Consider the following 16,119-nt stretch of genomic DNA (forward strand, 5'->3'; position numbering starts at 1 on the left):
TTTTTTGGCTGTGCCATGTGGCTTGCGGAATCTTAGTTCCCTGACAAGGGATCAAACCCTGGCACCCTGCAGTGGAAGCGTAGAGTCCTGACCACTGGACCACTAAGGAATCCAGGAATTATTTTAATTTTTAAAAGGTACAGCATTAGAAAACTTCAAGAATTTATTGTTAAATGGTTAAAAACTATTGTTAAACTGTACCATTTTACAAGTGACCCTAGTGAATTGCATGTCTAAAGTACTGAACTCTGGTGTACTAAAAGGATACATGAATGGGTAAGAACCTGCACCATCTAGTGACAAGCATCTTCCTCTTCTCCGCCAGCCACTCTTCCAGACAGGTAAGAAACACTTTAGGAAAAAGGTGTGATTTTTGTGGTGAAGTAGGAGAAGTAGCTCCTGTATCTCTATCTCCATGGAAGCCTAGTACAGGAAGGGGTTTTTCTAAATAAGCACCAATAAATGGGAGGCAGTGGGTACAGTGCAAGGGCATGAGCGTTGGTATTTCGCAGAAAATGGGTTTCTGGTTCTTCTACAGGGACTACATTGCAGAGCTGTAAAGTACAGTTTGGAGAGTTGTAAATTTCAGCAGTGATTGATGATCCACTGCCCAGAATATGCTTAACAGGCTGTAAATCCTGGTATGAAAAAAAATTACCTCACTGTAGAATTGTGACACAGGTGAATGTATTCATTCTGAGAATATTTACTGACTGCCTACTATGTGTCAGACTATTCTAGGGGCTGGAGATGCAGTGATGAAGACAATGAATAAAAGTTCCTGCCCTTCTTGAATTTATGATTCAGAGGTGGAGCTTACTTTATAATGGTGGATGTTATATTCTAGCGAAATGGTGATTTGCACGTTGGGGATTTTTAGAGTGCTCCATTTGCTTTTCTTCTGATTTAAAAATACTTTGTTGCCATCACTTTTGCAAGTAGGCCAATTTTTGTTAATCTCCTTGATAATCCATCCAGCTGAGGAATTTAAAAACATCACAATACCTTAGACTTGGAAGGGACCTGCATTGAGATAATAGTTTTAACTCCTTTATCTTACAGATGGAAAAAAGGAAGTGACTTACCTAAATTTACCATTACATTACTGAGAGATTGAAGACTAGGCCTTAGATCTCTGTATGCTCTCCTCAATCATATTCCTCATGGTTTCTGGGTTTCTGAATTGAGGTCTGAGTCATAAGAAGCGATGCTTGCAAAAAACACAGATGGTGCGATGAGTTCAGAAATGGCTGTAGATTGCAAACCTGATTTGGTTAATCAGAAAGCAGGGCTTGAAAATAGAAACAGACTCACAGATATAAAAAACAAACTTGCTACCAAAGGCGAGAGGGAAGCAGGGAGAGACAAATTAGGGGTATGGGATTAATAGATACAAACTACTATGTATAAAGTAGATAAGCAACAAAGATATATTGTACAGCACAGGGAATTATAACCACTATCTTGTTATATTTATAATGGAGTATAATCTGTAAAAATACTGAATCACTATGCTGTAACCTGAAACTAATACTGTAAATCAACTATATTTCAATTAAAAAAAAAAAGCAAGCATGACTTAGTGAAAGACTGACGCGGTATCTGAGCTCTAATCCTGGCCAGTTCATTAAAGAAAACATTTAACCTGGTCCCTAAATTCCTTCTTTCAAATGTAGGGATAGGCTAGTTGATGAGAACATTTGCATAGTACTCTGAGCCCTTTAAAACATGCATTTATGTAAAGAGATTTACCAAGTGCCAGCACATAGTGGTAAAAAGTGTTATTAGGCTAAGGAGTCTCAGAGCTTTAGCAAAGTTCTTGATCAGCGTGGTGACATAATGTTACCTGCATTTATTATTAATCTGGTTGTGAATTACTGAATAGATTGAGGAGGTGGGGCTGGAGCTTCAGAGACCAGTTGGATGGGTTGCCAGAGTCCAGTACAACACGAGGGCATCCAGTACGCTACGGTAATGAGACCTGGGAGGAAAGTGTTCTTTTCTTAACAACGTTCAGGGCACATGCAATCTCGTTATTTACAAAGAAGAAAAAAGGTTTTAGGAGTGTTTTTTGTTGTTGTTTCTTTTTAAAGCAGCTACTGTAGAGGCCTGGGAGGCGAGAAGAGCGCATTTGGAATTAAACCAGGGTTAGATTCCTGGCTTTATCCTTTTCTAATTAGGTAATATAGAGGAAGTCACCTAACCTCTCGAGCCTCGGTTTCGTTTCCTCCAAATTAAGGGCGACAATCCCTACTTGGTAGAGCATTTGTGTGCACAAGACCAAGTGGCTTAAGGCACCTAGCAATGGCGCTCACCGGTGGCTGCCGCCTGCCCCCGGGTATCCTTCGGGCTGGGGCTGAGACGCCAAGGACCGCCCAGGCCCGGAAAGCGGTTCTACCTGGAGACCGCAGTCGCGCACTCTGCTCCGGAGTCGGGCTGACCTCTGAACGCCGGCCCCCGCCTTGGACCAGGCTTCGCGCAGGATGACAGAGCATCTCTCGCTGGAGGGGCTCCCAGGATGCCGACAGGAAGCGGGCGGCACCGGGCGGAGAGGCGGTGACCGCGCCTGAGGCTGCGGCGGCCACCCCCACGCGGCAGCCCGCGAACTCGCCGCGAGTGCTGGGCCGCGCTGGCCTCGTTTGAAGTCTCCGGCGCGGCCGCTGGTTGGCGGGCGCGGGTCACGTGGCCCAGGCAGGAGTTTCCCCGACAGCTGGAGGTTGCGTGGGATCCGGCGGCTGCTCCGGAGCTCGGCGGTGCGGCCTTCCCCGCCCCCTCCCTCCTCCCCCGCCCGCTTCCGCCCGTCTTATTATCCTCCTTATTGACAAATAGAGCGGCCGCGGCGGCGACTCTCGGCGTGCGTTTGTAGCCAAGCCATGGGAGACAAGAAGAGCCCCACCAGGTAACAGCGCCCGGGCCCCCGGGCCCGGACTGTGCAGGCGGCGGGGCCCTTGCGCCGGGCTTCGGGCGGCCGCCTCGCTCGCAGCCCGAGCAGCAGGGCGAAAACGGGGGCGGTGCCGCCGCTGCGCGAGCGCTGCCGCGTGAGGGGCCGGCGCCGGCCGCCCCACAATGGAGTCGCGATGGCGGCGGCCGGAGCGGCAGCTCGGGGTGTCCGAGCGGCGGTAGCGGCGGCGGCGGCTGCTGCTGCTGCTGCTGCGGCCGGGCTCACGCCCCCGCCTTCCTGACTCCCTTCCCCCTTCGAGCCGGAGCCTGGCGCGCTGAGGGCCTGCAGGGCTGGGGTCGCGGGACTGGGGCGGGGGGCGAGGCGGGGGCGGCCGCGGGGCCCGGGCGCGGCCCGCTGGTGACCCCGCGCCGCGTCGTGTCCGGGTTGTGTTCTGCAGGCCGAAGCGGCAGCCGAAGCCGTCCTCGGATGAGGGTTACTGGGACTGTAGCGTCTGCACCTTCCGGAACAGCGCCGAGGCCTTCAAGTGCATGATGTGCGATGTGCGGAAGGGCACCTCCACCCGGTGAGTCCCGGGCTTGCCCCGCGCGGCGCCTGCCCACCGGCTCGCGGCGCCGAGGACGCCCCTGCGGCCGCCGCCCCCTCCCGTGACACTGGCAGACCGGGCGGGCGGAGGCGAGCCTGAGGTGGTGGCCGCGATAGGAACTGGGTCAGATTGATCGCGACCCAAGCGATGCTTTGCGGTAAGGGGTAATTGAAGAGGCTGGAACGTTTTTTGCTGCCAAGAGAGAATAAATTGTTTAAGGGAGGCATTAGCTACTGCGATTTAATTCGTGTCGCTGGGTGTAATGCCCCCCCGCCCCCCACCCCTTCCCCACTACACAGTCCGGATGTAATAACGTTGGCTGCATTGTTGTGTTAGTGTGCAGGAATCAAAGAAAAACCATGAAATCCCCTTTAGGAGCGAAAGATGTAATTTAATGTCGTTCCTCAAAAAAGTATCTGATTATAGAATCCACAACAGATTAAGCTTCCTTTTTTTTTACATAGACGTCTGGAAGGGTCAGATCAGGGGTTTGTGTAGTGTTTTTAATCCCAGGTCCTCTAATATTGTATAAATAAATAGTTGGAGGTGAGCCCAGTCACAGGGACACATTTTTTCTGAAAGTGAATATCTTTAGTTTGATTAGATGGCAATCTGTTAGACTATACAAATGGGATAAAATGATCTCTGCTTATTTTAGGTCTTTATTTTATTGTAAGCTTACAGTATGATAAGAGTCTTCAAAAAAACCACTTAAGTGTATTAAGTGGATAAAGAAAATCATTCAGGAAATTCAAAGTCTGTGGCATTCTTGATCTGCCAGCACTTAGTTACTGTGATTTATGGCCTAATATTTAGATGGCATATACTCTTGATTAAAGTCTGTTAGAAACTGGATTATCATGAGAATACTAATGCGTTATACTGTTGTTTTTAAAAAGGGCTATACAATAGTAACATTAGAGGAATAAATATATTCAGTAGGAGTTAGATTCCTAAAAATGAGATATCCAGATTTTTAAACACCATTTACAGCATTTTATTAAATTTTTAAATGTGAACACATAAATGGTTGTCAAAACTTGAAATTTTAAGATCTGCTTAGTGAAGCTAGCTGCTTTTGACATACCTGTCTTTTTGTAAACCACAATATGCTTTTCGTATATTAATTCTCATTACATTGGATAAAATATATTAAATATTTTAATCATGTCCTTTAAAAAGCAAATTTTCAAACAGCTGCTAAATTCAAGGGAATATAACAGAACATGCTAAAAAGAAAAAAGTACCATTTGCTAAAATGAATGTGGTAACTATTTTTGGACCCGTGATTTAAGTATTTTGAAAAGCAGAGTATCTTTGTATCTCTAAGTCTATATAAGGTTGGATTTGGCTTAGATTATATTTGTATATCTATGTCAGTACTTTGTACTTTTTTAAACGCTCAATAAGCAATTTTCAGAAAAGGCAGGAACTTTAATGTGGAGACAGTTTTTATAATCTTAATCTCTGGTGCGATATTGTTGCTTTTTGTTGTTCCCTCTCTATTTTCTTGTAGCCACTAGAAAAATACTGAAACTAGAAGAGCCTGTATGTTTATTTGCAGGGACAGCAAGGAAGGGGGGAAGCTGGTGTCCTACTCCACAGCCAGTCTTGGGGTTAGAGGAACCCTGAGAAATAGAGTAGGTGGTGGCAGCTCAGAAGAGAAGAAACAGGCCGAATACCTGGCACCTGGAAGAAGAAGGAATATAGTGCACAGGGGAGTTGGCCCAGGACAGAGAAGTGGGCCTAGTTTAAAAGAGGCTTGAGGCCCACATGGGGGCCCCTGACATTTCTTACCAGTACATCTGAGCTCTTATAGATCCAATTTTTAGTGGTGGAAACATTACTTGAGAAGGACTCAGAGAAGCATTGTCATTTGGATTGAAACTGAAGAGGCTCTGGGCAACTCACCAGAAGTCTAAGGGACACTCTGTTCCTAAAAGTAAGTGTTCTACACTACGACCCTCTCAGCTTCTTCCTTCCTCTCTCTGAATTTGTCTCTTCTCTTTTGATTTTGGCCCTAAGTTAAACCTAAGAGCTCTAATTTCTCTGTTACCTGTTATTTTTCTCTGGTTGTTTCTGAAATTCAGAGTGGAATCCATGTTTGGGTAGAACAATGGAACAGGGCACTGTTAATAGGGCAGGTATTGATTGCACCACAAAATATTTGTCTCTCTGGTAATATTAGAAAAACAGGATTAAAGGGCTACATAACACTGGAGAAGCAAAAGTTTCAGTAGTTAGAAGAAATAATTCTCTACGACTGACATGTTAATTAGCAGTTAGGGTAATTTCAAGAATAAGGTTGACAATTACTAACGCAGGGACTGGATAGCTGCAGAGCCCAGGGATGCAGTTTGCTAATTACTTGTTTTTGTGACTGACAAACAGGACTCGAATCCTTTGGGTCAGACTCACCTTTGAACTGATTTTGTCTTAGTCACCATATGTGAGGCCAAGTCTAAGCCAATCCCAGAAATTTGAAAAATCTTTTCTTTTTAAACCTCCAGAGAAGGTGGAGTCCATGACCTCCCTTTTTTCTTTTTTTTTTTTTGTGGTACGCGGGCCATTCACTGCTGTGGCCTCTCCCGTTGCGGAGCACAGGCTCTGGACGCGCAGGCTCAGCGGCCATGGCTCACGGGCCTAGCTGCTCTGCGGCATGTGGGATCTTCCCGGACAGGGGCACAAACCCGTGTCCCCTGCATCGGCAGGCGGACTCTCAACCACTGCACCACCAGGGAAGCCCCATGACCTCCCTTTAAAGTCTTTCTGACAGTCATTTTTGTTTAAAGGATATCTGATTCAAATCCTTTATATTGCAACAGATGACCTTTTCCTTTGGCAATATCCCTGGTAGGTCATGTTCTTCTGCAGAATAACTGTATGGAATGAAATGATAGCAGTATTTCAAAATGAAATGTGATTTGAAGTAGCTTCAATTCCTAAATTGATAAATTATATTCTTTAAGTGTATGCCATTTCTCTGATTGAATTTTAATTTTGTACTTGCTGGCCTTAGTTTAAATTTCACTAATCTTTTTTAAAATCTAGAATCTAAATAACTAGATAGTTCAAAACTGAAGTTTTCTACAATGTGCTTTTGTGAAAGAATCAATGATAAATGTCAAACTGACAGGAAAAATGTAAAAATGAAAAAGTTACAGTGCCAATTATTTTCAAAGGTACTACACAATTTCCTTCATCTTTATATTTGAAATTCTTTTAACACAATAAGTGTCTCAAATATAAACCTAAGAAACTTTAAGAAATCAAGAACCATTCTGAATCATCAGAGAAAAAGAAATATTTAGTATAGTGTGTGTGAGGGTAGTACAATCAATGTATTGAGTTAGACTAGTATCTTATTGCCACTTCATATAGGAATAGAAATTAATGCTTAATTCAGATCGCAGATACTTAAAAATGAAAATGTTAGAGCTATTTGTTTTGGTTTTGAACTGTGATCTAAATGAGAACCTATAAAACACCTAGTCCAGAGCAGGCTTTCAAATGTAATTTCAAGCGTAACAGGTAATGTTATATTTTCTCAGGATAAATTGTAGTAGTCCCTTTAGGTTTCTCAGAGATGTTATGTTAGAGAACGATGAGAAAGATTTCACATATTAGCAAGAGTACTAGGTGTTATACTAGGAGTCTGGCAGTGAATTCTTGTCTCATTTCAACCACTTCAACATTCAGCAGTTTTTATTGAACGTCTTTGTACGAGGGCTGAGCTAGGTACTAGACATACAGTGGTGGGCAAAATAGATGTTTGTTTCTTCTGTAAAATTTTATGATTTGCTGTGAATTCAGAAACACTTTGAATTGTAACCAACTCTGTACATGAGGTAGTATTAGCAAATCTTTATGTGTGAGCTGAAGAGGTGAAATTTTCTTGTTAAAAGAAATAGTGTTTATAATTGAACAGGTATTATGGTTAGGATCTGACTGTTGTTAAAAAGAATGAGTTATTTCAGCTTCTATAAAATGGAAGTAAACAATATAAAATTCACATTTTGAAGAAAATTAAACCAGTTATCATCTGATAAAACTCTTTTCCAGTATCATTGTTGTCTTGTCATACTTGCTTTCTGTCTTCTAATTTGAGGCTTGGCACAGATTCTCCTAGACCCTTGGTGTGGGAATGTGAGAAAAGAATTGCGGACCATCTCAGTCAGTCTGTTTTTCAGAATGCAGAGTTCTGAGCCTCCCTTACCTGAGGAGCCTTTCCAGCTACCACACAGGTGTTGTTCAGAGACTCCTTATTCTAGGAGGTTGGTTGGTTTGTTTTTCTCTCTACATCTTGGGTTAGAGTAGTCACACGGGTTCATTGTTAAAGAGAAATTTTGAAAGTGATTAGTGTTTGGATAGTAGTGGTTTTCAGAGTGTGATCTGATGAACCCTGAGGGTCCCTGAGGATCTTTTAGGGAGTTCTTAATCATACTAAGATGTTATTTGCCTTTTTCACTGTGTTGACACTTGAAGAGGTGGTGCAGAGGCAATGGTGAGTAAAACTGCTGGCTCTTTAGCATAAATCAAAGCAGTAGCACCACATTGCTATATTCTTCGTAATCTTCACCACCATGCACATGCAGTAAGAATAATGCTAGTTTCACTTAAGAATATTGTTCATGAAGCAGTAAAAATGACTAATTTTAGCAAGTCTTGCGTCTTTTTTAATATTCTGTCTGATGAACTGGGAAGTACAAGTAAAGCACTCCTGCTGCATACCAAACTAGTGTGGTTGAGTCGCGGGAGAGCAGTTGGAGCTGTTTGTAGTTGTTTGAGTTTTGAGCAGAACTAGCTTTTTTCATAGAACGTTATTTTTATTTGAGAGAATGCCTGGCAAACTGTGGTTATTCAGACTTGGATATTTAGCAATTTTCTCAAAAATGAACACAGTAAGTTTGTCACTTCGGAGAAAACAATTGATAATATTTGTTGGCAATGATAAAAATTGAGCTTTCAAGTGAAAATTAGAATTTTTGAAAACTTGTAACTACTACAGTGAGCTTAAGAGCTTCCTAGTAGTTTAAAGATGAGATCAGATGGTTATATCAATGAATATAATTTCTGATATTTTATTATGTGGTTTGTCAACATTTGGAAAATTTGCATCACTCAGTAAACCAGTATTTCCCAGTAACCAATGTATGATGTTACAAAACCATGCACAGATAATCCACTCAAAGTATAAAATAAACCAATGGATTTTAAGGGAACACTATGAAAACTTCATTGACGTGCTTCCAGATTTCATGTGCAGCTAACGTTTGAGAAACAGCTCTTTGTTGTGCTTTTATTTAGTATCAAAGAAGAATATCCACAATTATCTGAAAAGCCTATTAAAATACTCCTCCCTTTTTCAGCTACATAGTTGTGGGAGTCGAGATTTTCTTCATATTCTTGAAACAAAATAACACATTGCAACAAATTGAATGCAGAAGCAGATATGACAATCCAGATGTCTTCTATTAAGCTGGGTAGTTGAGTACCTCTAAGCTAAAAATATACAATTACAACTCTTCACACAAAGTTATCTTTGTTTTGGAAAATATAGGGTTTTCTCATAAAAGTATATTACTTATATTAAAATATGATTTTTAAAAAATGAAACAATGTATATTTAAGTTTTTTTCTCAGTTTTTATTTTCGATATAGTAATTTATTTCTTGATTTAGATAAGACCTAGATAAACAAAAGCTCTTTTAACTTTTGAGAGTGTGAAGAGTTCCTGAGAGCAAAAAGTTGATACACTATTGGCATAGAGTCTTATTAGCTTTGGTTTCTGTATACAGCAGGTTTACTTCGGCAGGCATTCTTTCCCTTTCCTTTATCCTTTGTTGAGTGAGAGCTCTGATATAACCTAGTGACCTAGTTGTTAAACTCAGGGACCTAATCTCAGTCTTCTTTCCATGTCACCTCAGCAGTATTTGATGTTGGCAGCCTTTTTTTTTTTTTTTTTTTTTTTTTTTTTGCGGTACGCGGGCCTCTCACTGCTGTGGCCTCTTCTGTTGTGGAGCACAGGCTCTGGACGCGCAGGCTTAGCGGCCATGGCTTACGGGCTCAGCCGCTCCGCGGCATGTGGGATCTTCCCGGACCGGGGCACGAACCCGTGTCCCCTGCATCAGCAGGCGGACTCTCAACCACTGCACCACCAGGGAAGCCCTCCAATAACTTTTGAGATTATATTTGTAACAATATTACCAGATTATTTTGTCCATAATTTGTAGGTATTTATTGATTCAGCATTATTTTTATTTTCACAATTTTGCTTCATATTTTGATACTGTGTTATTTGATTAAAAGCACAATTTTTACAGTTAGATGAGTAACTGAGATGAGTGATTCTGAGTATTTAAACACGGGAATAGTATTTTTATAACACAGTATTTGATTATTTTGATGATTAAATAAAAACATAAAGAACTTAGCACGTCTTACCATATTTTATTCTTATACACATTCTCAAAAGCATGTATGTGTACAAGAGAAAATAAAACTTTTATCTCAGTTTTAGAACATTTTTAGCTTTATCATTTTTTGTATTGACATATAACATTATATAAGTTTCATGTTGTAGCATTATTTCAAGGATGACATTGTACATGAATACCTTAGCATTTTTAAGGTATAACTTTGGAAAATTGTGTATTTATTACCTCACAACATTTTCTTTAGGTCTTGTTATTTAGATTACTGAAATTTACTTAGTATAGCTGAAAATGAGAAGTATTTCTCCTAAACTACTGAAGTCATGAAAGAGTACAGCATATTATAAAATATATTTTATTACTCAATTAAATTGTGGGTTCTCTGTTAAATGATATTTAAAGTTAAAATAGTTGATGTCAAGAGCCTATCAAAAACTAAAATATATTAAACATAGATTTGTAGTATTTGAGATTGTTTAATTGAAAAATAGTTTAAAATTCAGATTTTGCATTTGAACTACACTGAATTTAAAATTAATGGAATGAATTAAATTTAATTATAATTCAAATGGAAGTAATTTTTACCTTATGATTGAGACAGTATTATGTTATCTATGAACATGTTACTTTCAAAGATAAATCAATTGTACAAATTAGACACCTGTATAACTATAGAAATAGGCAGACGTTGAAAAAAGAATTTTCCCTCATCTTGTGCTTCTTTATTATTTCTAATTGTTCAGTTAAGCTAAAAAGATTAGTCATTGATATCTTTCTAGAATTTGTTACTTTGCCTTGCTCGTTAACTGCTTATTCTTCAAGATCCAGCTCACATATCTAGTCCCTGTGACATTCTCCTAAGCCCATCCCAAACTTGCATTCCTTTGTGTTTTTTGTTGATATCTCTGATTGTGATCTCTATCTAACTTCAGCATTTCCTCATAAACCCAGAGTTGATTTTGTCTTTCTCATGAAGCTGAGTATTCTCTCTCAATGGGACAAATTAGCCAGAGAGAGGAGGATGGCTGTATTCTCTTCCTGGAATTAGTTCCTCAAAGTCAATTTGTGATGCTTACCTTTATTCTATCATTTAGCATACTATGGTTTTGTTAGATGTATGCATTTACTCTCGTTATGAGCTTCTTAAGAGGAATATGAGTTTTTCATTATCTTTTTCGAAGATGTTTAACCAAGTGCCTGGGAAATAATAGGTGTTCAGTAAAGGTTTGTTGAAAGAGGAATATAGGTATTAGAAAGGAAGTTATTATTATTTTTTTTTAAATAAGCTTTGAAAAAGTTGCAATTCTGATACAGGTTAAGTCATTATTTGGAAAAGAACCCTCCTATATACATGTGTGAGTTATTGGAAATAAATTATCAGAAGTGAACAAAATTCTAGAATTCTGCACATGCTTATTCTAGGTTTCTTTACTTATTCCTCTTTCCTTCAAGGTTAGATATCTGGCCAACATACTTTGGTAGAAAGATTAGCATTCTGTGGGGTATCAAGTTTTCATTCAATGAAACCTTAGGTGTTTTTTTTTTTAAAGACACATTTGCCTTAAATAATTATCTTTTATAACTTGTAATGTTAGTGGTTTTACAAGTGTGTAAAATATTATTATGTCATTGTGACTTTGAAACTAAATTATTCATTTAACAAATATTTACTGAACACTTAACAGTGTTTTGTTCATTGGCTTTCATGATTGCTAAAATCTCTACCTTTTATTATATATGACCTGTGGTTGATAATCATCTGTTTTAAAAGATTCAGTAGGGGGGCTTCCCTGGTGGCGCAGTGGTTGAGAGTCCGCCTGCTGATGCAGGGGACATGGGTTCGTGCCCCGGTCTGGGAGGACACCACAAGCCGCTGAGCTGCTCGGCCCGTGAGCCATGGCCGTGGAGCCTGCACGTCCGGAGCCTGTGCTCCGCGACGGGAGAGGCCGCAACAGTGAGAGGCCTGCGTACCGCAAAAAAAAAAAAAAAAAGAAAAAAAAAAGACTCAGTAGGCATTTTGTTCTGTAATGTTGTTTATTATGGAAATTTACAGAATTACTGAGAATTTTAGAGCTGGAAGGAACCTTTTAAGAGCTTCCAAAGTGTTTAGTCATTTTCTGAGACAGGCTATTTTTTATTTCTTGAAACCTTAGTGGTAGAGATAAGATAATTTTCAGGGGGAAGATCTTGAGGGGTATGGGGTAGAGATGTTATTATATAAACTTCTGAAATTGTTGAGGCCGCTATTGTTTCCAAACCCTTTCCTCTGGGATTTTCAACTCTGGAGGATTCTTGCTGTCCTGCAGTCTTAAGAGAACTGCCAGGTAATGCATAGCAATCTGCTGGGTGAGGTCTTTTCTATTTGTTGGGACTCATGGCTCTAGCTTAGTAGCCTCTTGACAAGTAAGAAAACAGGCCTGGAAAGATTGAGCTGTTCAAGGTCAATAGCTGGTTAGTGCTAGATTCAAATGTTTGGATTTCTAAGTCCTTTTTATTACCTTGCTGTGTTAGCATTCAAATTTGTAGCAAGTAACTTCTTAAGGATTTCTTCTTGTAAATTTCATTATACCTGCATCTAGTGCTGTACATCTTGAGAACTTCTAACATTAAACCTACTACTTACAACTGATATAAGAACTTACGTTAAAATCTGGGCTAGCACTATAGTGAATGAAAAACAAAATGACGGTCGGTTGTTTTCTCTATTTTAAGAAATATTTTTGAAGTTAAAATGTCAAACTTCATTTTGATGTGTTTTACAACAACGTTTATTGTGCTGTATATCTTGACTTCTTTGATATCATAGTATTTCTTAGGAGAAAAACCCCAGTAAATATTATTTCCCTCTTTTACTTGTGATATAAATTCTAAGAATCTCTGATAGTATAACAAATTAGACTGTATGTGAATGTGTGTGTATGATAAAAAATTTGTACAGTTCTCTGACAGTTTTTAGACATGAGCTAAATCACTTCACCTTTACATATTTTATAGTCTGATCAGGGTTCTTTTACACAATATCATCCTTTATAGTATATACTAGCAATGATCAACCTAAAACAGCAGCAAGTAGATTATATTCAATGCCAGAGAAGTAGTTACTCAGGAAGTAGAGCTCTGTGTGTATTTGTAAAGTAGGCAAAGTTGTTTTGGTCGTTTTTTCATCTTTCTCCATCCTTTTTTTTATTTACTTTTTGTCTACCCAGGGCCCAGAGTCTCCTAGCCTACTTTCTAAAATGATCTCATTCCTTTATTTACTAGAAAATCTTTCCTGTTTTAGGTAAATCTTAATAAAGTAGTAGTTTCAAGTGTGAACGTAAGTAACCTGGGCATGGGTGATAGAATTATTTATTTCTTTAAGATAATAACTCTTTTTCTGATGATAGAAGTATTACATGTTCATTGAAGATACTAAAGTGTAAGGAGGAAAATAAGAAAGCCCACCATCATAACATCTCTCAGGCCAGAGAGATGTTAGCACAGCATTGAACGCACAGCCATCCATTCCTTTAGCCGTACTGTTCTTTCAGGGCCAGCTTTGGGAAGCCTCTTGTGAGAGAGCAAGTTGCAGGAAATAAGGGAGTAAGGAGGAGACGGGTTTGCCAGTAAGAATCAAGTAACAGGTTTCTTGGCATAGAGAGAGCTGTCCTTCCCTCAAAAGGGCCCAGAGGTTTTGAATTGTGCTCTTTGGAGCCCCGAGATCTGAAATTATCTCAGTGGCTGCCAATGGGAGCAAACAAGTGGGACTTTGTGTTCCCACACTGCACTTCAGCCAGATCATCTATGCTCTTATACATTTTGTTTGTTAGGATTTCTCTTAATTTTCATTTCCTAAATGAGTTTTGCTATTAAAACCTTTTTTTTGGGGGAATCATTGCCCTGTTCCGTCCATTTAGCCTTCTACCACTCAAATTCTGCTCAGCACAGCCTGGATTAATTGTGACTGGACTTCTTAGCCTCACATTTCAAAGGGAAGAGCTAATAATGAGTTTTGTATAATGGTGGGGAGATTGGAAGCTTTTCCCTTTGAAAAGCCTTTTTTCTTTCTCCCTCCTTCCCTGTTCCTTTCCTTTTTTCTCACCCATCTTCTTAGACATTTTGCTTTCTTTTTTAAGACCAAGGGTGATAAGGCCCAGGGCTCTATAATCATTGATTAGATGAGTAATGAGCAGTACAACTTACAGATGAAAAATATTTTAAATTCATAATGTCATCAAATTGTACTTTTTGATAAAACTTAAGCTATTTCATCATCTATATGAATGTGGTAATCAAATTTGTTCAGTATTCCCTTGTTGCCAACTTTTCGTAAACTTAATGTCTCTGATTCACACAGCACTTTTCTGTAATATTCCTTGGTAATTTACATTTTAATTGTAGTCTTGCCATCTTCCACTTATGTAGGAGTTCATTATACATGTTTTTAGTGCAGGAAAATATATCTAGTTTTATTTTTCCACTGTGTATTTGTTTTTAATTTTTATGTGTACTCATGATAATGGAAAGCAGGAAAAAGAAAAGAATGTCAATATTTATGAGTTGCTTGCAATTATGTAGTATGGTGGTGAAGAATTTTGATTCTGGAGCTCAACTATTTGTGCTTATATATTAGTCTCACCACTTACTGGCTATGTGAACTTGTGAAAGTTACTAACTTTGAGCCTCAGTTTTTTCAGTTGTAAAATGGAGATGATAATAACCAAGTGTTGTTGTGAGGATTAAATGAGATAATTCTTGTAAAGTACTTGGCACAGTGCCTGGCATACAGTAAGTCCTCAAAAAATATTAGCTGAAACAGTGAAATAGATGAGTGGTAATATATTAATAGACTTCCATATATAACACTATCTATTGTCAAATGTGTGGATTCTAGTGGGTGACTGACAAAACCAGAACATAAGAAGTGTTTTCTACTAAAAAATAATACTTCCACAAATTGCTTCAGGGATATTTTCACCCTCTTACCCTCCTTTCCTCCCTCTCTGCCTGTTTCTTCTCTTCCCTTCATATGTGTGTGTGTGTGTGTGTGTGTGTGTGTGTGTGTGTGTGTGTGTGTGTTAAGCTGATGTGTACTGTCACATAAACATTTGGGCCTTACCAGTAAAAGTTTTTACATCTAGAAAGTACTTTGGTAGTGTAATAGTGGTAAGCAGTGTATATAGACTTAAGAATTGAATAGTTAAAAGCAGCGTTTTTTTGTTTTTTTTTTTTTTAAACTATTTGTCAGAGTTAAAGAGTAAGTCTGCTTTCAAGGTTGGATGGTCAGACGGCATGGTCATGGTCTTTTTTAGGCCACAGTGTCTTGTTTATATTATTTCCTCTGCTTTGTACTCTCATATCCTCCACAGTTTCTTTCTTATTCTTTATGATTGCTCAAGGCATCATCTCTCTCAAGAAGCATTTCTTTATCCATAGGCCAGAATGAATGCCCTTTCAATTACTCGTAAAGCATTCTGTGCAAAATGTGATGATTATGTTTACACAGTGTATTGAAAATATTTAATTTTGTTTCTCTCTCCTTCCCTGAACTGTAATCTCCTTGAGAGTAGTGCGACCGGTCCAGAATCACATTTTAGTTTAAATCCCCACCATGCCATGTATGGTCATCTAACCATAGGGCTTTGTGGTGATGATTAAATGTGATAAATGATGTAAGGAACTTAACATAGTTTTTAGTTAATAATAATGGTAATAATTGTAAATGATATTAATAAAAAATCCCAGTGTCTGTCATTTTGTCTTGCCTAGGTACTGACAATGCTTAACCGAACTGCAAAGTCTCTTTATCATTTATCTGATTCTGTTGTTGCTTTAAACTGTTTTCCACTTGTTTTTAAGGAACATTTACATCATTTCATTTCATTTCATGGGCCTGTGAGTTGGGTAGAGTATGTCTAATTATGCCCATTTACTTCATAAAAGAACTTGTGTCAACCTAAATTACCTTCATACTCAATTTTTTCAGCAGTTTAAAAAATGTTTTCTTTTGTCATCGACACAATACATAGTTGAAACCACAGCAAGTAGCATTTTATTCTAAGTTGTGATTATTGTGTTGAATCTTAACTAGTGGTAGAGAAACTATTTGGTGGAAGCTGTTGCAGTAGTCTAGGCAAGAGACAGTAGTGGCCCAAACAAGGATAATGCCAGTAGGAGAGAGAAGTGAATGGATTCTAGATATGTTTAGTAGAAAATGTATA

The 16,119-nt window shown here is 39.2% G+C and overlaps 1 protein-coding gene across 3 annotated transcripts in view; it reads left to right on the top strand.

Annotated features, from left to right (window-relative positions):
* The first annotated feature begins 2,814 nt into the window (after window positions 1-2,814).
* The window catches only part of YAF2 (YY1 associated factor 2), a 65,510-nt gene continuing 52,205 nt past the window's right edge, over window positions 2,815-16,119 (top strand). Inside the window, exons 1-3 of one of the 3 annotated variants that reach the window (XM_065887571.1) lie at window positions 2,874-2,899; window positions 3,339-3,464; window positions 5,050-5,251. In XM_065887571.1, the coding sequence (XP_065743643.1) occupies window positions 2,874-2,899; window positions 3,339-3,464; window positions 5,050-5,251 (354 nt within the window). Of the gene's footprint in view, window positions 2,900-3,338; window positions 3,465-5,049; window positions 5,252-16,119 lie in introns of those variants that run through there. The other 2 variants (XM_065887570.1, XM_065887569.1) reach the window with 2 other exon arrangements.

The sequence above is a fragment of the Phocoena phocoena genome, chromosome 11 (assembly GCF_963924675.1).
Source record: "Phocoena phocoena chromosome 11, mPhoPho1.1, whole genome shotgun sequence".
Lineage (NCBI taxonomy): Eukaryota > Metazoa > Chordata > Mammalia > Artiodactyla > Phocoenidae > Phocoena > Phocoena phocoena.